General features: G+C 40.3%; 1 protein-coding gene across 8 annotated transcripts in view; it reads left to right on the top strand.

Annotated features, from left to right (window-relative positions):
* The window catches only part of CTNNA3 (catenin alpha 3), a 411,474-nt gene that overhangs the window by 326,404 nt on the left and 62,497 nt on the right, over positions 1–22,573 (top strand). For all 8 annotated transcript variants that reach the window (XM_085064278.1, XM_085064275.1, XM_085064277.1 and 5 more), the window contains one exon: positions 8,382–8,533. In XM_085064278.1, the coding sequence (XP_084920404.1) occupies positions 8,382–8,533 (152 nt within the window). The remainder of the gene's footprint in view (positions 1–8,381; positions 8,534–22,573) is intronic.

Here is a 22,573-nt window from a genome sequence, read left to right as displayed (position 1 = left end):
ATGCTAAAATTGACCATTCTCATTAAATGTACCAGTGTCCCTTTATCACTCTTTATTTTAATCCATTTCAGTAATACATACCACATTCTCATACTGAAAGCTTGTGTGGTCTCTTACATGGTGGGCTTCAGCAATTAGAACCTAATTCCAAATCCGCCAGAATGCTGGTTGCCACTGATTCCTCTGATTGTCAGGCAAGCCCTGGGTCCCTGTTGTTTCTGACTGGCGCCAGTGTTTGTTTGTAATCACACTGAGCAGGGTTGCAGTGCTCTCAGGGGCTGCAGCAAAGGCAGGAAGCACACACAGAGTTAGTCTGTCACAAGTCAGTGCTTTCTGAATCATTCTGAGGCTAGCTATAAATACTAAATTTAGAGACAGTGTTTTTCTGGCACCATTCAGAAAAATCTTTTCTGCAGTTGACATCATTTATTGGTATTTCACTGTAATTAAGTATTTGAGGATTTTGGCTACCAAGCTGTATTTTTCTTGTGCTTGCTTTTTAAATGTCACCAGTCTTCCATGAAAAAGAATTCTTCTTGATTAAATTATTTCAGTTATTCCAAGTTATTATTGTAGCAGTCACAGAACTAAAATGTAGTGACCCTTTTCCCCAATACATTTTGCCCAAGGACAATTTGTCTTATATGTTTTTGTTGTTTGCTAACATCTGTCAAAAACATGGTATCTGACTCTACCTAAAAAGCTGTATTAATTTTCTGATGTTTCCTAGTGGCATATGCAATTTTTTTTGTCTTTGGGCCAAAAAAAGCTTGGAATCTTGTGCAGTTTTATTTTTTGTGGCTAATTCAATTACTTTCAGGTTTTCTAGGTTGATGTTGCACTCACTGGGAACCAGATTTCTAAAAAGACAATATTGCTAGCAATCTACCAAAATAATTGGCTTCATTTCAAAATTAAATGTGTAAGTTGTTGTCTGCTGCTAGTGTTTTGAAGACCAGCTCATTGTCAGCATAGTTATATTTGGGAAAATGTGGCTCAATTACATATTCTGTGCTTCTGAAGCTACACTGGTGTCCCTTGACATAGTGTTATTATAGTACATGAAAAGCAGCCTGTACCAAGCATGTACAGCTTCAGCACCATTCTCTGCTGTGCCCTCTCACTGAAGGACTTGCTGGGGATGGTAGAGAATCTTGTGTGTTGGTAACTGCTGGGCTCACTTGTTTTGTCCTGCTTCTCTCCCTTAAAGGAAGACTGTAAGGTTTTTGTGAATTAACACCATTCTCTAGCTTAGGTGGTTTATAGCACAGTGTTTCTACAATACAACCAGACAAGGTTCACGGAGCGGCCTTTGAGGTGGTTGTAATTTTATTTTTTATTAAACTCTCAGGACTTCTCTTCCCTACTTAAATTACTAAAAAGCTGCTCTCTATTCAGATAGTCTCTCTTATGTATAATGAAGTCACTCCCCCCTACAAAGACCTCAATTTCCTTTGAATGGTTTTTATGGCATTTTCTGTGTCCTGCTCAGTCCATTTGGAAAATCCCAATTTGGGAGTGTTTGGTGAGCAGCCTGTAGAAATTGCCTGATGTGTTAATTGTCTCCTTGCTCTTGCTGGCTGAACTTTGGCTGTGTTGTGGGGTTTTTTTTAGGTCCAGACTGAGGGTATTTACTACTTCCAGCTTCTGTGTATCTATGTGCCATTGCATGTAGTGCAGATGCCTCTAAATGAAACCCAGGGACTTCAGTTAGAGTAAGGAAGGGCATGTTCTGACTGTGACCTGAGTCGAGGAGTAGTGGTTGTTTCCACAGCTCATGAATGCTTTGCTGTAGCAGGGCACTGATGAGACAAGACAGTCCCACATGGCCCACACTGTCTGCTAAGGAGTGAAAAAGAAATTCTGAAATTCTTCTCATCTGTCCTAGGGGGAAATGTCCTTCTCATCTGGGATCCTCATGGTCAGTGTGTCCTTGAGCGTGGCAGCAAAATGTATTAGGTAGAGGGCTTCAAAAAAAGGAGGATTATGTAAATGATTTAAATTATCTTTCTGCTCTTTTGGATGCTGTGACCTAACTCTAACAAGTTTCTTATGCAGGGAAACTCATCTACTCCCTCAAAACCAAGCCTACGAATATCCCTTTGAGGGATCCCGCTGAAGTGTTGAACTGTGATGTTTCATTGCAGGCACTGCTTTAATTCCCAGGTGCAGTGTTCCATGCATTTGCCAGGCTGTGCAAGGACTGTGGGGAGAGGGTGATTGTGTAGGGAAAAGTCCAGGGGTTCCAAAGTCTCAAGCAATCCCCTGTACCCATACATCACACTGAACAGGAACTTGGTGTACATCTAAACTGTCTTGGTGCAAAGCGAAATAACTTTGTGTAGGCAGTTGAATCACTGTCATGGGTGTGTTTAGGGGAGGAATAAATTAGGGCCGTTTCAAAATTAAAAGCAGCAATTTATTAGGTTGCCGTTTATTAATAACACACATTGCCAATAATTAGGTCTCACTCACTATCAATATTTTCTCATGTTCAGGACAGTTAACTCCTAAAAATCGTAGCCATATTAGGTGTAAAGACCTAGTACCAGAAAACTGCTGTCATGAGTTTATCTTAGTTTATGTATAAAAATGTCTGTAACCGTATGCATATACACAAATGTTATGTCTATTTGTATATAGCTAGGTAATAGTCTAAATACTTACATATTTAGTGTGTATACATGCTCAGCTGTGTGCTTGTAGGCTATGCCAGCAATCTGACAAGTTTGCAAGTTGCAGAATGCCTCTGCACAATGGCAGCTTGCACAGGTCTGAGTTACAGAAGCAGATACTGATTACGGCTTGCTTTTATTAGGAAACTTTTTACGTGCAGCACGCCTCTGCCTGGACTACTTCGTGTTGTATTCCACTTTCATTATGCAGAAACTGTAGCATAGAATACTGAATTCCATAAGTTAATTTAAAGGTCTTTATGATCTTAATAATCAAGGTGGGGAGTGGGCGCATGGGGGATTCTGAGATCACTCCTCTCATATACTGGCCCAGGGTTGAGACTGCCAGAGGAGTATTAAGTGTTTCAGGTGTCGTAAATTCCAAAAGTAGTTAATCCCTTTTCCTGAATATAAGCTTGTTACCAAATAAGGTGATTAAATATGAGTGGTAATATAACAGGTATATCAAATGTATATAGTCACAAAGTTCTTCTACTTCTCTCATATTCTTATATATATATGTGTGTGTGTGTGTGTGTGTGAATATATCTCTTGGAAAGTCGTTGGATACAGTGCTATAATAAGAAGTTACCAGTTTAACATTTTATCACAGAAACAGAGGCTTGAATTAAGGGTCTGTACCATAGTGAAGTCAGCTTCACAAGTAGCTTGATCTTCATATTAGGGTTGGATTATGTGGATTTGTAAGAGTCACAAGTGATTGGAGTTTCAAAACCTGTTTGTGTTATTCAGCTCAACCTTTTGCAGTGAGTGCACAATACTCCTTCATTGCAGTAATTCCAGTATTATTTCAATGTGTTTTGGACCACCTGTGATGAAGCTGTCCCCATCAGTCACTAAAACAGTTTGTTCCATTCTGAATTGCATGTTGGATGCTGTGACTCAGGCTGCTGTCAGCAGGTCCCTTGTGTTTCACATGGCGTGCCTTAACCAGCACAGTTGCCTTAGTTCAGATGGGGTTTATTTGATTTATTTTTTAATTTTTTGTATAACATTCTGGATTGAAATGACAGTAAGAATAGGCATAATACTTAGCAGTAAAATTGGCTTATTGGAATGGGCAGTGTTCTTACCATCTGAAATTCAGATACCTCTCTAGGAGAAATTTACAAATGCTTATTTTTTAATTACAAGAAGTGCAAACTGTTACTTGATCTTGAAGAGCAAAACTAAAGAAGTACTGAATGAAGGCTGTGGGGTTATTAACTAGATTTGTTACTTTTTCTAGTATTACGTTGCATTTAAGAGGTGGCTGTGTTTTGAATTTTTACAACCATACTTTGCTTATGCTGCGCTGCCACTGAATTCTTGCAGCTGGAAAACTGCCTTAATCCTCTGGAAGCAACCTAAATCTGCCCATCTCACTGACTTCCATGCTAGGTGATCAGGTTATGGGGGGATTAAAAAATACTTGAGGTACACGCCACTTGCCACTGCTCTCTTCTCATGCTGCCACCACCTGTTCTTTGGTGTAGGTCTAGGTTGCTCTTGCCCCTTTTAACTTGCCTGCCTGCACATCTGTTTGGTGTTTGGTGCTCTTGATGGCGTGCTAGTTTCATATGAAGTTCACTCACTATCTCTGTAAGCCGTACTTGACTATACTTTTGTCTTCAGGTGGGTTTTTGGAAGTTCTCATGGGGCTCTTTCCCTACTCTTTAGAGTCCTAATTTATGACTGGTAACTTACCCTGAGTTTATTATCTTCAGAAGGAAACCATTTTTTCACTCCAACTTGCACCAGATTTTTTTTTCAAATGATCTCTTTTTTTGGTGATTTTTGTTTGGGCACAGAACATGTCTCCAGATAGCTGCATGCCCAGCAGAGTCCCCTCCTGTGTTGAAGGGCCGCTGGAGCTAAGCCAAAGCTGTGGCAGTGTTGCAGTGTGTGTAGCTGCCTCTGAAGCTGTGCCACAGAGAGCTTCAGTCCCTCCCTGTGCTCTCACTTGCATTTCAAAGCTGCCTTTGAAGGAGTAGTTCCTCAGTCTTTGTTCTAGTGGGAGCTCTCCAGCCTTTTCCCAGCCTGCTGCTGCCACTGGGTAAGTTGTTCACACTGTTTCGTACATGCAGATGTCTTGGAGGGAAACTTTGGTTATTTACCACAAATTTTTTCTTCAGAGAAATTGTTGGTTTGCTAGTTTGTCCCCTTTTTTCCTCACATGAAAAACTAATAATAAATATTTAGAATTTAAAAAAAAAGGTAATTTTTTTTTTCTGGTCAGTTCTAGGACGTCATGACTGCTTCTGTCTGTTCAGGTGTGTTTGTTTTGTTAAGACATTGTTCAGGCAAGTGTTGCACACGTGTGGACAGTTTAGCTTTGGAGACTGTTCCTTTTTAGATGTCAAGCTGCTTTGATGGCTGCTGAAGTGGTGTTAATCACTTCACACAGCTTAATTAAAAGGTACAAGCACAGTGGCTCGTGCTCTCACCTATTGCCAGTGGCCTTCTGCAAAGCTGAGAGTGTTTTCATGATCATTTTGTTATTAAAAATAATAGGCACAGAGTTGCTAATTGGAATAAAGGGGTTAGTGAAGTTTAATTTTCGGTGTGAAGAGCTGGGCCCTGACATGAACAGCCTCATGAACTAATGAACAGACCGGGTTGATTAGTTGCTTTTGATTGAAGATGACAAAATCAAGCATAAGTATTAGAGGACTAAGAAAACATGGCCTACAAGGAAAGATGAATAGTATTATTTGAAACAACAGAGGAATTAGGGAACACTTGATGAATTTTAAAATGAATAAGGTTAATTTCAAGAATGTACTTTTGGTAGTGTGAAATCTTTAATTACTTTAGGGTCTTTGAACATTATGATTATGAACATATTGGTATTTTCCAAACATCCTCCTTTCTGCATCTTCCCCCTCAGGGAAAGCAGAGTTATAAATACTCATGTTGAAATTTGCTCTTAATCTTTGTTGCAGAGGAAACAAAACAGAACAAAAATAAAATGTACAAATAAACAAAAAAATGCCCCCAAATAATCTCCACAAAAATATAGTAGTTCTCATTTGTCTACCACTTGGTATTTTTAAATTCACTTGTTTAGTTTTGCTTTTCAAAGACTGAAAAGATAATTTCCACCTGTTTTTACTTGCATCCACTTCTCCATGATATTTAGGCTGCCTAGAAAAATAAAGGCAGGAAGGTACAGGAGTGCAGGGAAGATGCACATTATAGATGTAATTCAAGTCCACATAATGCAGTATTTCAGAGGGCTGCCTGGCCATTTGATGTCTGTGAAATAAAGTATTTTGCATGCCAGTTATCCATGGGTAAGAACTGATATATGCACCAAAATGTTTGTGGTTTTTTTCCTTTTTTTTTAAGTTATTGTTGGGATCTCAAAAGTAAAATAAATCCCAGTAGTCTTGGATTTGAGGGAGTTATCCTGTCACTTACTGGGGAAATGACCAGGAAATAAGAGCTGTTTGGTAGCCCAAGTGTATTTTCATGCTTCATTAGCAGATTGGTGTGTACGTATTTTAGAATGACAGTTCAGTCTGGTGTTTTAATTGTCTGTGTAACAGTGCTGTTGATGAAAAGCACCCACCTCACATGCTGCCAGAGGAAGGCGCTGAGGTGGTGTTTGTGTACCCAGGTGCAGCCTGTGGTTGGTGCTGTCTCCACCAGCAGTGCATGATCTGTAGGGTACATGTGGGAGTTAAACTTTCCGTGAGTGATGAATTCATTCAGACAAACAGATACTCCGTGGTCAGGAGCTTGGCTTCAGGAGGAGCTGGGAAAAGGCTGTTAATAAGCATTGGGATGTGGATGGAGTGCAGGTGAAGCCTGACTAGCTGGGGAGAGGAAGCAGCCTGTCCTGGGCAACAGGGGCTGCAGGATATTGGTAATCATGGAAGATGCTGCTGCTGATCAGGGAGTGCTTGCCAGTATTGCAGGTGACTGTGTCCCCTGGGCTGGGAAGGGAGGGTGTGGGAGGCTTGGCAAACATCTCACTGGTTTTGACTGTACCAGTGGAAGTCCTGAATTCCTGGAAACTTCTATTCTCCTTTGCAGCATTTTTGCAACAAGGTATGAAGATATGAAGGTTAGAGTGTTTAATTTTATTATTTAAATGTGTGAAGTGACTGCTTAAAATTGCTCCCCTTGGAATTATTTTGATAATCTAGGGGCAAAAGTCTCTGTTTAACTGAAAGAAAAAAAAGGAAAAAAGTTCTGAAATGGTTTATTCTGAAGTGGCAAAAAGTTCTCAGTGGTGATTCTTTGAATTCCACCTCCCCCCCTACCCCCCCAAAAAAAAAAACAAACCAAAAGCACTAAATAAACAGGCACTTGTTCTCCTTAATTATTCTATTTGGCTGCAAATGAAAAACATACCTTGTATTTTTCTGTAGTGTTTTAAGAAATTTTTCCACTGAGCTTTTCAGAAGGTGAGATAGTGTAAGTGATAATCTGAAAAGGGAAGTACTGATTTTAAATACTCTGTTTCTCAAATTCAGTGGCAACTGCATATTGGCTCAAAGACAGTAAAGTTAGTGTAATGTGAGAATAAATTTAAGTGTCTCTGAGGGTTATGTTGGTTTCCCCATTAAAGGTAGGGGTTAAAGCATTATTGGGGTATCTTTCCTAATACTTAAAACACAAAATGCCAGGTTTTCTAATGCAGAAATCTAGTTGTCTTCAGCTGAAGCTTTGTCTGCATACAAATGTATTATGTATTTCAAAATTTGCCTGAAATGTGGCACACTTAAGGTATTAGTAGTGTTGCTTTCATGTGGTATGAATTTGTGAATTGCAGATTATGGGATTGGGGAATGAAGGATGGAACACATACAATATTTGTATTTGAAACCAACACATTGCCTGAGAAAGAGCTTTAGTACCACAAGGTTTGTTTTCATATTGAATATTACACAGGTTGAATTCTGTCCTTTTGCTTTTCTGTTTCTTCAGTGTCCTCAGACTCCAAGTGACAGGAGTTAAGTTGTTGCAAATGAGTTTGGTCTGTGTGTGTTTGAGGTCCTTCTGTGTGTGATGGATTTTCCATCTGCATTCTCTCCATGTTCTGTGCTGGCTTTCCTTTGCTTCCAATGGATGTAAAGGGTCAAGGAGATGCAGTGCTGCCAGGTCACTGTGCAGTATAAGGTCCTGCAGCATCACAAGAAAATTCCCAGGCCATGCTGGGTAAAGCACAGGTTAATGTCAGACTGACTCAAAATGTACCATTTGTTTGATTGAATCAGTCATGATAAACTGCCCTGGAAAGTTCAGGTTACAATTGTGGGACTTCATCACTTGAAGAATAAGCATCAATCTTCCAGAGTTGTGTCTCTACTCTGACTGAATGCAGATTCTGAAATAGTGGAAGACTGTTCAGCAGTAGTTCCAACTTTGAGCCAGGTTGTTCATCCTGATTCTTGGGGGAAATTGCTGTTGAAATCACCAACAAATTTTTACAACTGCTTCCCCAGCTCCACTTTTAAAACTTCTTTGTAGTACTGTATAACTACCTATAGCTTGTGTGCTCACCATGGGTATTTTTATCACTGTGATAAAAATTACAAATGTATTGTCACTTAAAAGTAATTGTGTCATTACTGTAATGCTTTCTATAAAATAAAATTTTTATCAATGTGAGGTTTTTTGCCAAAAAAAAAAAAAATTACATGCTCTATCCTTTTTATGCTAAGTGAATTTTGTTTTTGTTTTTTTTTTTCATAGTGATTCCAGAGTTTATTAGTCAAGTAAATATTGCACTGGAGAGCTTAAGCAAGAACACAGTGCATCTGTTTGATGACAACCAGTTTGTGGACATTTCCAAGAAGGTGTATGATACAATTCATAACATCAGGTGCTCAGTCATGATGATTCGGGTAAGCTTGTAATTCATTCTTTTCATACTTGTTTCTGAGATGGGTCAGGACATCAGGGCATTTTCAGAAGCATTCAGAACACTGGGTGTGATAAATGCCCCCAAGCTTATCCAGGTTGAACTGACCTGGGACGTTTGGAATACAGTGGAACACACATGATTGCAACTCAGGACGTGCAGAAATGCATTGAGTACCACATCAGAATGTTGCATAGAAACATCTTTACTCCTTTAAAAATACATAGTTATGTTTGGTTGGAAAACATCTCTATTCACTTCATAAATTATTAACTTGCAGCTACAAACACAAATCTTCTTGTAGTTCTTGAACTTTCACCTGTGGAACGTAGGAATTGCAAGTGTTTTCAGGTGATTCTGATAATGCCATATAAAATTCTTTCAGCCTCACACCAGAAGACTTTACAACCTGATTTCTTTCAGTCTTACACACTTACAATCACTGCACTTACCCTTGTGTTTTTCCTGAAGTTCAGAAAACTAATTCAGAACAGCTTATTTTTAAAATTCAGACCAGAATTTTGTCAGATACAGAATTTCCCTCAAATATCTTCATAAATCCCCATTGAAATGGTAAACAACTGAGCTGCAATATCTGTATGTTCATCAGTTTTGTTTTAACACAAAATTAAATGTTACTGAACGTACAGATAGATTTTTTTCAGAGGAAGTTTGTCTTCTACGTTGACTTTCCAGTTGAGAACATGATAACAAACAGATTCCTTGTCTTTTAAATACAAACCCATTACAGCTGAGCTTGACCCAACAGGTCATGGGAGGTGGATGTGCCCCTCTGCTCTGCTTTGGTGACACCCCACCTGCAGTGTTGCCTCCAGCTCTGGGGTCCCCAGCACAGGAAGGCCATGGAGCTGTTGGAGTGGGTCCAGGGGAGGCCACAGAAATGCTCAGAGGCATGGAGCAGCTCTCCTGTGAGGAAAGGCTGAGAGAGCTGGGGCTGTGCAGGCTGCAGGAGTCTCTCTAACACAGGAGGCCTTCCTGTGGCCCTTTGGTACTTACAGGGAGCTCATAAATAAGATGAGAAGAGACTTTTCTAGTAGGGCCTGTTGTAATAGGACAAGGGGTAATGGTTTTAAACTGAAAGAGGCTATAGCTAGATAGGAGGAAATTTATAACAACATGAGTGGTGAGACACTGGCACAGGTTGCCCAGAGAGGTGGTAGAGACCCCATCCCTGGAAGCATTCAAGGCCAGGCTGCAGGGGGCTCTGAGCAACCTGATCTGACTGAAGATGTCCCTGCTCACTGCAGGGGGGTTGGACTGGGTGGCCTTTAAAGATCACTTCCAACCCAAACCACTCTTAAATGGAAAATTGTCTTAACGTATCGTAGTGTGTAAGTTAAAGTAGGAATTGAAATGTGGAAAATTATTAAAATGTCTCATCCTTACGGCAGTTAGCAATAAGAAAATTGTGTACTGAAGAGAGACCCTAAAATATCCATGATCTTGCCCATAGCAGTAAGAGTTTGTGAACTGGATGTAGGTCCAAACAAAACAAACCAGAATTGCGGGTGATCCTCTGTTAGGTCTGCTGATCAGTTCCTGTGTCAGTGACACAGGCTAAGACTTTTCATTAGGCTCTCTCATTTTTTTTCTAGATAAAGCTTCATTTAATGCCTGTGTTGCTCCTCTGCCTCCCTTAGTGACTCAGGGGCTCTAGGGGTTTTTAAGATTAGAGTTGCTGCTGTTTCTCAGTGAGATCTATGTCTTCTGTATGTCCAGTCCTCTTAGGCTTGAATTCCATGGTCATAACTGAGCATTTCTTTCTGGAATTTTTCTGTTTTGGGAAATCAGGAAATGCACTGAGGAGTGTAACAAAGCTTCAGTCAGTTTCTCTGAAGAGTCAGACACAGCTCTGCAGGAAACTCTGTATTCTTAGAGTCCTCTGTGGTGGGTGTATGCATGTGGACAGGCAGAGAAGGGTATTATGTACTTCCTTCTAAGCATGAGGGGAAAATCCTTAGATGTGAAGAGACTGTAATAGGCACAAGGCCCAGGAAGTGCCCAGTGTACAGCACATGTACTGTGCAAGTGCACAGTGCATCCATAAAATTGTGAGTAGTCATTGCACAACACCTCAATGGACAGTAGCAATACAGTGGTTTCTAGCAGTGCCATCTTCCACTGGTGCTTTGCAAGTCCTGACAAAAGCTCAGGAGATTAAAAAAAAAAAAAACCAACCCAAAACCATTAGAGAGGACAGGGGCAGTTTTCTACTTAATGAATACCATTATTCAGACACAATCATAAGAGGGGTTTTTTTGTGTTTTGGTGAAACGTTAGCTACTCCAGCATTCTGTAGAGATACTGACTACCTGCACAGAGAGGGCTGAGGAAACCCTGGCATCCATTTTCTGAGTCAGGAGGTATTTGCATTCCTAGTTAGATACATTCCAGACAATGGCAGTTTCCTGGAAGCAGCTTTAGTAAATCTGGTGGTTGCTCAGATGCACACTGTTAGCACAGCAGCCAAGGTGAGGAAATGAAATGTTCTGTGGCCAGCGTGCTGATAGTGTCAGAGAACAGCACCTCTCTGATTCCAGGGGACTGATTGCAAGGCTCAATCAGGGTGACAAATTGTTGATCAAAAAATAATTGAGAAATGTAAATGAACAAGACCACTCATTCACAGGGGGCAGTTTTTCAACATGGCAGTAAAAGCAGAAGTTCTCCGGATTAGTTTATCAGGAAGCATTTCAAACATGTAATTACACAGAGAGAATGTTTTTAAAAATAGAGTTCTGAACTGTAAAATGCTGCCCAGTACTATTGTTAATGCAAATTATCAGCTATGCATTTCTATGTCCAAGCTTAACCGAAGATACATAAAACATTCACTCCAGTCCTGCAGGTGTCATGTGAGTAACACTTGAGAGCAGCTAAATAGTGGCAGGTGTGTTGTACTGTTGAGCTGTCATTGAAATGCCTCTGGAACATCAGGATGTGCTCCCCTTAAGATGCTTTTCGTTGTTTACTTTCAAGGACTGCTTAATCCAGTGGTGGCTGCTGATAATCAGATAGTTGATCCAGGGTGTATCCACATTTCTCAGTAATTTTTTGACTCTAAGTATCTAATTTTTTTTAATTTTAGAGAACTTGTGAGCTTGATCTTGCAGGAACATTTGGACATTATTTGCATAGCATTTTAATCAGGATATTGATGTTACAGAAATAGATGAGATAATACAATTAAAGATAATTCTGCCATGTGAAATATATAGAAAAGTCAAAGGAAATGGGTTGATGGTTTTTAAGACAATACATGTTAAATCCTGCATAATGCCAAGATTAATGCAAGAACTTTTTTTAAAAAGGCTTCTGTGTGAAGGTGTATTTAGTTGAAGAATATGAGATAGCTAGATTGAAGTAACAGCTAGCAATATCCCATTAGGGTATTAAACGCAGTGGAAAGGAGGGACTTGCAATGAATAATAACTACTGATAGCAGAAGCACTAATAAAGCCTTCCTAACAGTTATACCAAGAACAAAGGAAACAAAGTCACCAAGTCAAAATTTTCACAGAATTCTCTGTTTTTTTATTGGAGGATAAACAAGTGAAGAGCTGTACAAGTTTTCAGAGACAAAGGAGAGGGCAAAAGGTTCATATACTCCATACAAAATGCTTTTACTCTTCTGATGTTTGTGGAAGCAGGGAATGAGGAACCTGTGTTCTGTAATTTTGTGAGAGGTGGAAAATGTATATTGATATTGCTGTTCTTAACATTTTAAAGCATTTCCAGAAAATCCTTTCTACAGAATGTGTATTCCATGCGCTATTTCTTTCAGGATTCTTGGTGTGGAGACAGTAGGTTGCCTCCAAGAGTTTGTGGTGTTTGGCTTTTTGAGTTTGTTTTGCATGTTGTGCCTTGATTTCCCTGCACCATGATGTACAGGATATCCATCTCCCAACCCCCCCACAAAAACTGAAGCAAAGCCTTCATTTTTCTTTTCTGTCTTACCTAGATACTTTTATTTCAACTACATTGTCACTGCATCTCAAATCAATTCCTAATATTCCATTTTCTTTAGGTAGCAGTCTTTTACTGTGTGTTTTAATTTCCTTCAAAAAATCAAACTTATTTAGGTGCACATTCAGGTGTCTAAAGCATAAATACTTTTTCATATATTTTGGCTTTCTTAGAATACCATTGGGATGGGTTTCCTTTTTTGCATCTTTTGCTGGTTGGAAATTTGGCATGGTTTTTCATTGTGTTTTAAAGAAGAGTAAGAATTCATCCTTAACAGAGCTTGTGAGTTCTTCAGTATACTTGATTTCTCTCAGTAAGAGACATCACAGCAGATTTCATTCTCTTACACCCAGCAGAGTTACAGGAATTTTTAGAGCAACTTTTAGGAGAGTTGCAAGTGGTGAAAACCTTTCAGCCAGTTAACGAGTGTCTAGTTCTAAATTTCACCTCAGTTCTTACTGACTGAATTATCCTACACAATGCAGGGTTTTCTGCTTATTTTTACCTCTGTAGTCCAAGTGAGTTAGATCCTGTTAGGTGCAGGCAATAGCAGGCATGAATTGTTTAAAAGCTAGAGAAAACAAAGCAGGGGAGCATGGGAGAAACACAGACATTTACTGTAGTCTTATTGTTTGCTTTTCCAAGAGGGCCTTGAGACCTCATGGAAGAAACAGAGAAGGAGCAAATCGTATACCCTTGTTAAACTTCATTGTTGTTGGTCTGAAATTTAGGAGTGATGCTAATCCATCACCAGCACATGTTGAGAAGTTTGATAAAAATCTTTTTCTTCGTTTTTTTCTATTCTATGCCAACTGCACAAGAGGCAGAACCTTTGCAGCAGTAGTTAGCCACTTGGTCCTGCACCTCTCAGCACTTTCTGGATGTTTCTGCCCTAAGTAGGTCAGAGCTGACCTTTCCTTCCTTAGGACTGTCAGCTTCAGTCCTGTCATCCAGAGATTGATACGTCTGGATGCAGTGTGACTGCTAAAGAATATATTCACATGTTGTCTTTTAAAAAGAGTGTACAAGAAATACCTGTTGTCTGTTAAGGATAGTGGGATACCTGTTCCTTTTTCAGGTTTTTACCCTGAGTCACATAAAAGGTGTTAGTGGGGAATGTTGTGTTTGTGCTGCAGAACCCAAATAAGAGGTGAGTTAAAACTGTTTAGTGCCATGATCAGCTGTGCACACTTGCAAGTAAAAGCTTGTGACAGCTATTTGTCCCTGCCATATTCCTTGGCTTTTAACATCTCGAGTCAGGATCACCAAGCTTGAAATACCATTATGGGAAAACTTAAAGTACTATTTCACACAGATTACATTTCATATCTTAATTCACCTACATAGATATTTCCTAAATATGTCTATGTTCTTTACAGTATACCTGGGAAGCCATCTCATAATGTAAAAATACTTGTTATAATTTACATCAGTATTAGCATCATAGACTCAGGCATTATTATTATGACTCTACCTTGCAGATGTCACATTAAAATGCTCTGTATGAACAGTTTTGGGACACAGTCAGCATACATTTCAGTTTAACATGCTGACATTTTTTAAAATGCTAATCTCCATTTAGTACCAGGGGAGTTTGTCTTCCCAAATAAATAAAGCCAACCCCTCTTTTCTGGCAAACAGCTATACATACCAATGTGCTTCTATTTCATGTTTATTTACCATGTAACAAACTCTCAGAGGTCTCAAAGTTTCAATTTAGGGCCTTTAATATCTTCAACAAATCAGATGACTTCTGGTTCTCAGTGTGACGGTGTTGCTGACTTTATAGAGCAAAAAACTGCTCGGTAGTCTATCTGTAAATAAAACCCACCTCTTGTTTTCCCTGAAAGTGGCATCCATTTGTGGGCAGGATGTTATCCTAAGAAACAGCTTTAGTTGGGTATTTTCTCAATTTCTGTAACAAGCACCTGTTCTTAAGAGCAAAAGGTGTTTCCACAAAAAAGCCCCCTAAAACTTTGTTAGTAGGAATACAGATAATTTATTGATTTTAAAAACAAATGGTGTGTTCACATCTCAGGAGAGGGGAGGGAGGCAGAAAAGGAAAAAGCACATGCTCACCCTTCCCATCTCAGACATGGGAGTAGAAGCCAGAGCACAGATAAAATATTATTTCACTCAGGGAGGGGTGGCTCCCCTCCTCCCACGTCTTCAGCTCCCCTCTGCTTAAACCATTGGATTAGAGTCCATCCGTAGGGTATTTGAGAAATGGTGGATTTTTTGTTTGTTTGTTTAGTAACTATAGACAAGAAAAATTACCTGCTTTTGTGCCTCTACATTTCTGCACTTCAAGCTTAACAGGTTTAACTTCTTGGTTCATTGTACATCCTTCTGACTAGTGCCCCTGTTCCCATGCTCCAGGCATTTGCTAAGGTTCTACTGGGAGTTTTCTGATTTTAGACTCTGAGTTCTGTTTTACATACAAAATGAACAGTGAACAGAAAAATAAATGCTCCTTTTATTCTTCTATGTGCAATTGTAAAAATGGTCTTTTCAGGTCTGTGTGCTCCATTATTTCTGCACAGAGAAATCATCCAGTAGTAAAGGACTGTCAAAAGCAGTTGCCCTGCTTCTGGGGAACAATATGTAGAACTCCTGTGTTGTTTTATGTATGTGCTGGAGGAGCAGACTCTCTAATTGCAGTCATAATAAGCTAGTAAGAAAGCACTTGATGTTGCCAGGCTGGGTCTTGGGTACAGGTTTGATGGGGAAGATACTTTTCCTCTCCAGAGCAGCACCTCACCTGCACCATCCTGGTGACTCTGCAGGCGACTAAATGGGAATGGATATTTTGACAGTGCTGTGTTAAAACCTGTGGTTTCTGTATGTTAACAAGTATTAGTTTTTTCCCCATTGCTTTAAATTCTTTTAGTACTACTCAGTTGTTTTTCATTTTTATCAAAATACTACAGTTAATGGAGCCTTCTTTCTAAAGTAGAAATACTGCAATATCTTTTGAACCCCATCTTACTTCTCACTATCACACATTTCACTTGTCTCACACTCTTGTCAGTGAGGGGAAGGAGGAGACAAGTGTGCACAGAAGGAAAGGACATTGGGAGATCAGCTGGTCCAGCCTGCTGTTGAAAGCAGAGTGTTTTCCAGAGCCCTGTCAAGCCAAGTCTGGCTTCACTGTTTGTTTTTTAATTTTATGTATTAGAGTTCAAACAGTAATGGAGAATTGATGGGTCAAACAAAGCAGTAGTGTGTGCTAAATCTTCTTTTTAAAAGGAAGCTGCTTGCTACACTGCATGCTACTAGTCTATGATACTTTCACTATTGTTTGCTGTGTTTGTCTCATTGTTTACATTCAGCACAGGAATGTACAACCCACCTTTTCTAGTTAACAATGGAGTATTCTTTAGTCTGACATAGGTTTCCAGTTTGTAGTGTCAGCTAATGGAAAAGATGTTGTGTTGTGTTCTGCTTAAAAAAAGAGGGGAAAAAAGGAAAACTTTCTGGGGTACCTACAGACAGAAATGATAAATGATTTCAGAAATGTTGATACAGAGCCAGTGGTGGGGGTGTCAGCTGCATACTGTATCCATTGCAAGACCCGTGTGAAGTTACCCCTCCTGGCAAATCTGCCCAAACTACCCAGCCTTAGGCATCAGGCAAGGCTGTGAATTAAGAGCTTCTCAGCAGCAAATTACTACATGGCTTTCCTTGGAAATCTCCTAGTGCTGGGGTTACTGGGTCCCATGCAGGAATCAGTGTGCTTTGTGCAGAAATGCATGGCACAAACAGTTTTGACTTACATACTACTTTAAATGTCAATTCTTGCTAGCCTAGGGAATAAATTACATTGCAAGTGTCACATATGATTATGCTTTTAATTGTTTACCAAATTACACCCCTCTTTCAAGAAGACAGAACCATCCAGAATTATTTGATAGCTCTGGTGTAGTGGCTCATTGGAAACTTAAGCACGTAACAGTATTTTTTCTGGAACATTAAAATCTTTGCTGAAGGTTGGTTTTTTTTTTTTCCTTACAGCAAGAAAAAGTGATGTGTATTCCTTCCTTGCCATTTGGTGCTTACTGTCTAATATAAATTACATTCCCAGAGAAATTGAATGAATATTATTCTGTTAAAAGGGAAGGACTGAATTACTGGAAACTAAACTGGGAAGCACTGCAAAAGTGTTACGAATCATAGATACTCTGTTACAATATGCATCCTGCCACATGGCTCACTGGAGCATGAGAAATGCAAGCCTGGGAATGGAGACTGCAGGCTCTCAGCAGTGTTAAGAACTCAAGCTCTAGTTCTGATCCTGCAACCAGCCCTGCCAGTGCCTGTTCTGCCTCAGAGATCTTCAGTGCTCAGGGTGGATCTGGCAGTAGATCACTTTACTGAGTATAGTGATCTGTAAGGTGTGTGGCTTAGTTGAAATTTCTCAGTTGTCATTTTCACTGTGGATTCATTCATCTGATAGGATGGATGTTTTTAGCATGGTGCAGAAAAGCGATGAGGTACATCCCAAATGTGTTCAGAATGTCACTGGATTTCAAAGGCTAATAGTAATTACATGGGTTAACTTGTGATCTCCATTCTGCTGGCACAAGAGTAGAGTGGCAGTGCTGGGGTCTGTGTCATTCTGTGCTTTGATGTTGGTGGAACAGTGTCAGAGCTGGTCCTCTTGTCATGCGTGTCCTGGCTGATAAAGTGAAAAAGCGTTGGGATTAATTGCTACTTCTGCTTTCTCTTTTTATAATGCCTTTGTATTCCATGGGTATATTTGAGTTCAGATTCTGTTTTTAATGATAGCTTCCTTCTTCTTGGTTTGGATTTTTTTTAAAATTAACATTGCTTGCCAACTTGAATCACACCAGGTTGTTTCCTCAAAAGTGTACTCAGGGTTGGAGTGCAGGTGGTGAGGGGAGGTGGACTTTACCACATAAGGAGACATAGTGGTAACAGGGAAACTGACTCAGGAAAAAAGAAACTTCGAAAAAAAATTCTTTGGAGAAATAAAATTAAAAAACCTCCACTGAACCTGACAAATGGAAGATGGTATTTGTGAGTCCTGTTTACCTGAAAAGATTGTGTAGAGGTTGACAAAACTGATGCTACCTAATTACCTGAGAAACGTTGGGACTTACAGCCTGCTCTTAAAATAGAGACAAAGGAATCTCTTCATTGCATTACCAACAAAATCAGTGTATTTGAGTACTGAAGGGGAAGTGTGTTGCAGCAGGCAAGTGTAGCGCTTCCTCTAGCACATGGATTGGGTTGAAATTGCTGTTTTACTGCACCATTCCTTCAGTGTAGCCTAGTGAACAGCAACAGGGCCTTAAAGGTAATTGCTATACCAGGTACTTCAATTATTAGGAAATTGGAGCAATAATATTAATGTAAAATCAGTTTGCTACTCCAAGTGCCTTGTGATCCTGGTCTTCGTGAAGCAGTTTACATAAAATGATTATAGAAAATAGAAGAAAATCTGATTATTTAGCAAGTTGGACAGAATTCCTTTGGAATGTAGAAACTTTCCTTTTTCCTGAACATGGTCTAGCATGAAATAGCACATGAGAAATGATCATATGGGCCAGTGTGATTAGCCGCTGGAATCTGTGATAGTGTTAAATTCAGCCACAGAAGGAGCCACAACTTCCGTGTTAGGATACAGCAGAGCATAGCCATGTGAGGAGTGAAGAGCTGCTGGACAGTATGTGGGGTGAGGCTGTGGCAGGCTGGGGATGCACACAGGTACAGCTGCGTGTGCCTGAGAACAGCTTTGTCACCCAACACCTGCCTTAGCCAGCCCCTGCACCCAGAGCAGCTGCTGGTGCCATCCTGGCCATCTCATCCCTTATGGCAGTGTATGGGTTTCCTTTGGGGTCATGGCCAGCACCAGGGGGAATGTCCTCATTATTGCACAGACACTGAAGCTCACTGGCTGACTGGAGTCCTGCAGTGCCAGGCATGGGTTTGGCCACACTGGTTAGTGTCAGAGCAAGCTGGGGGCTGACATCCATTGTTCTTCCACCTATGTGTATTGTATTAATGGCACCTCTGCCTGCCTTTTGCCTTCTTTATGATCAGTGTGTGGCTTGTGCATGGAGGAAATCAGATAAGCAGATGTCAGCTGCGTGTTTGTTGCCGATGTGTTCTCAGAATGGGAATCCAACCCTTCTGCCCTAGTGAGAAACCAGTCTGGCATCCCACCCCAGCATGGCACGCCATGGCTGGGAGCTTGGCTGGCCCCACAGGAAGGTTGTGTCAGATGCACTCTGAAGTGCCTGTGGGTTTGGGAAAGCTGGATCCCAAATGCGTAAAGAAACGAACACGAGACTTAATTAACATTCAGCAAATAAAGAACAGGCATGAATAATTGTTTGCTGTTTCAGTGAGGGAATGCTAAACACAGCAAACCAAGGTAAAGGCATGGTAGCACCTGGTTATGTGCTTGAAGTGATGCAAGGGTACTGCAGTGCCCTGGACCCCTGGCAGTGTGGAGCTCAGTCTGGCTGCTCAGTGGGCAACAAATACGACATTTGCTTGTCACTTTGGTAAGTGAAACCAGAAGCAGAACTTACCCAGATTTTAAGCACAGCAACATCAGTGGAAATTGTGAATGAATTCACTAGTGTTGGGGTTTGCAGTTAATCGCTTATTCCTGAAATGGAGCCAGGCCCCAGGAGACATGAAGCCTAAAATTGTGTCTGCCTACACTTAGGCTTTTCTTTGCACTTGGTGATTCCTCTCCATTAATACAACCTTAAACCTTGCATCTTCCAGCTTCCTTCATCTCAGACTGGGCTGCTTGGTTTGCTTGTGCAGTTTACAGGAAACTCACATGTCAGAAAGCAGCAACTCTCACTGGTTCTCTTTTAACTGCAGAAGGGGAGTTATTTTCTTTCCTGAATGAAAAGATCATCCTATCCTGATAGTGTTGCTGCTGCTTTGTTGGTTTTGTTTCCATGTTTGGGTCATTAAATGGCATATTAAATTGACCATGCATTTTTAGAACATGCTGAATTTATAACTCACAGGACTATTTTCTCGCTGTAAAATGCTCACGTTTCTCACCTGGTAGAGTAAAACCGAGATGAAATTTTAGGCTGTGTTTAGTTCATCAGTAAAAAGCTTCTTTTTCTCGTGATATTTCTCCTCTAGAAAGCTCAGTAGCAAGTATTACCTGCAGCGTGGCTCTTTAGAGCTGGAATGGCTCGGTGTTGCTCAGCCTGTGGTGATGCCAGATAGCTCAGGGCTTTGGCAGGCAGCTTCTACCTGGCAGAGCTTGGGTTTAGGCTGGGACACATCTCTGCTCCTTTTTGTTTATTCTTGGGTATGTTGATGAGCTCTCAGATTTATCTACTGCCTGGGGAAGAAAAAAAAGGTTGAGCAGTATTAATTGCCAAAAAATGCAATCCTCCACAGAGAGCAGGTGAGAGGAACAGTTGAAATTCCTATCAGGGACCATTCAGCAACCCACATGAATAGCTTACCACAATGATGTAGTGTAGTGTTCTTTGAGGAATTGTGGTGCTGCATCACAGGCATAGCTATGCATTGTGCTCCCTCACACAGTGGTGTTTCTTTGTATTCTCTTGATTCCTTTTCCTTCCCCTCCTTTTAAAATTTTTTTCTATTTTCTCCCCTCATACTTTACAGTGCCTTGTTTTGTTTATATGCAGATTTTCTCTCATGTTTCGTACTAAGATAGTGTAAGAATTATCTTCTGTAAAGCCTGAAAACTGGCATCTCCACAGGGTGCCAGTCTCTTTGGAAAAAGGGTAACTAATACATAAATTCTGATTTTTATCTGACCTAAGATAAATACAGCAATCAAATATGAACTCTAAAGATACCAAACTGACTCTATTAGTACTGACGCCTGTGCAGATCAGGATTAATTTCAAATGATGCCCAATGTTCATTTGTCTGAAAACAGTTGGAAATTGCATAGTGCCTTCAAGCTGTCAATCCCATTCTATTCCCTTTAGAAAGTTCTTCCTAAAATCCTCTCCACACATCTTCTTAAGGCATCTTGAAGCACTTCATGTCCATCAGGGATGGATGATCTCCCTGTTTCTTGTATATTTAAAGTTTGGGTTTTTGTTTTTCATACCGTGCTGATGTTTGTTGGGACCCTGTTCTCCAGCTGGTGTCCTTCCTTTGGGAAGTGCAGTGCCTGGCACTCAGTACAGTACTTGGAGTGGAGGTTCAGCTCTCAGTTGAAGGAAGGCTTGTTTTGTACAGCTTGCTGTCTTTGTGCCTGCAGATACTTGCAACAGTCTGGTTGCCTTTATTTTCAGGAATGTGATGCTGCTGTGTCCTCTTCAGCTTGTGCTCCCCTGTAATTCTCAGTGCTTTTCTAGCAAGTATTTATAGTGTGTGTTTTTCTCTTTGCATTAAAAAAAAAAGTCTCTGTATTCTGTTCTGATGTAGTAAGAAAGACTTCTTAAAATCTATTGCCATGGGATAAAAATATTTCTATCAGTGCCAGTTACTGATTAAATTTAGGCTGCTTATGATTAATTTGTGTTTTGGTTCATTAGTTCTCGCTGTTCACTTACTGTTCAAGTCAGATATTTCTGGAGATCTCTGAAATACCAATTTCAGCCCGTGCAACCAAACAAGATTTTACTGAGTTACACTTGGTTGCTGTTACTCAGCTTCGTAGGTACCTTAGTTAAAAATAAGAGAAGTGGGTTTTTATGTCCCAAAATGAGCAGGGAGAACCTCCAGAATTCCCTAGTTGTTGAAGCAAGTGCACTCTGATATATTGCAGCTGCAATAACCAGAGCATTAAAAAATGTGACCTATGAGAAAAACACCAAATGTGTTAGTCCTAATTAGCCCAGGGAACAGAGAACCAAAGGAGAGAGAAGGGAAGGATGGCATGGCTGTTTTCATTGATGTAGTGTTGTTGCACAAGACTGGAGAAAATCTGTGTTACATATTTATCACAGATTCAAAGAGAATCAACTCTGACTATGTGGGGAAGATTCAGTTTGGACATGAGGAAAACCAAATTTCATACATAAGATTTTGTTCATTTTTCATAGGTATTACAGATTTTGTCTCTCTTTGTGCCAGATTTACCTCTGCCAGTCAGTTAGCAGATGACAGAGTTGAGTCTCTTCCATTTCACTGGGCAGCAGAGGCTGTCAAAGCTGCATCTGTGAAAAAATGTGCAAAGGCAAAGTACTGATCTGAATAACTTTCTTATTTGATGTCTGAGAGGGGCATATTCTGTACTACCTTTCACAGAACTTGGTCACGAAACCTTCCCAGATGGAAGAATTCATTTCACTTACAAACAGGGATTTTAGCATCTACAAAAACTCTAAGAAAATACTGTAACAAATAATTTGTTCAGGAAGCTAGACCTGAACTAGTGTTCTTTGAGGGGCAGTTGAGGGTGTGTGCATGTTTAATTTCACTTTTCTTGGAGAGCCTGCTTGGCAGTGAAGGCTCTCAGCCTCCCAAAGCAGAATGAAATTAGTGATTTGTGACATAAAGACTGTTTTGCACAGTCATCGCCTTAATGGGTTCCTTAGCTCCCTGTCAGCTGGCACTGATCATTCACTTGAACATCATTGGTTTCTGAATGACTGAGGGTGGGTGGATGCATGTTCTGGGCATCTGAAGCCTCTTGATAATTAAAAGCAAGAATGAAAGTAATGGATACAGGATTCATGGCTAGGGTGGTTTTATGTCCATTGTCTGAGTGTCTGGGAGGAATAGCTGCCAAAGAGAAATTTGCACTTCAGCATTGTTAAGTCGTGGGTGGGAATGTGTGGGGAGGATGGCAGCAGTGGTACCTGTACTTTGAGAAGCAGTCTGTGCATTACAGAGTGCATTTTCCAGTGAGGCATGAGGTTTTGATGGACAGGCTTATTACCCTCTTTTTTAAGGATGATCTGGTTTACTTGCAGGTCAGATTGTAGAGAGGGTCACTTGAGACTGAAGAAGCTTTAGCAGATCTTGAGGTTGTAGTTAATAATTTCATCTACTCCAGTTTGAGAAATTCACTTACCATTAGTAACCTTTTACTAAGGGATAT

Source organism: Lichenostomus cassidix, chromosome 6 (genome assembly GCF_008360975.1).
Source record: "Lichenostomus cassidix isolate B80296 chromosome 6, HeHo_3.0, whole genome shotgun sequence".
In the NCBI taxonomy this organism is placed as follows: domain Eukaryota; kingdom Metazoa; phylum Chordata; class Aves; order Passeriformes; family Meliphagidae; genus Lichenostomus; species Lichenostomus cassidix.
This window is presented reverse-complemented; position numbering and strand designations above follow the sequence as displayed.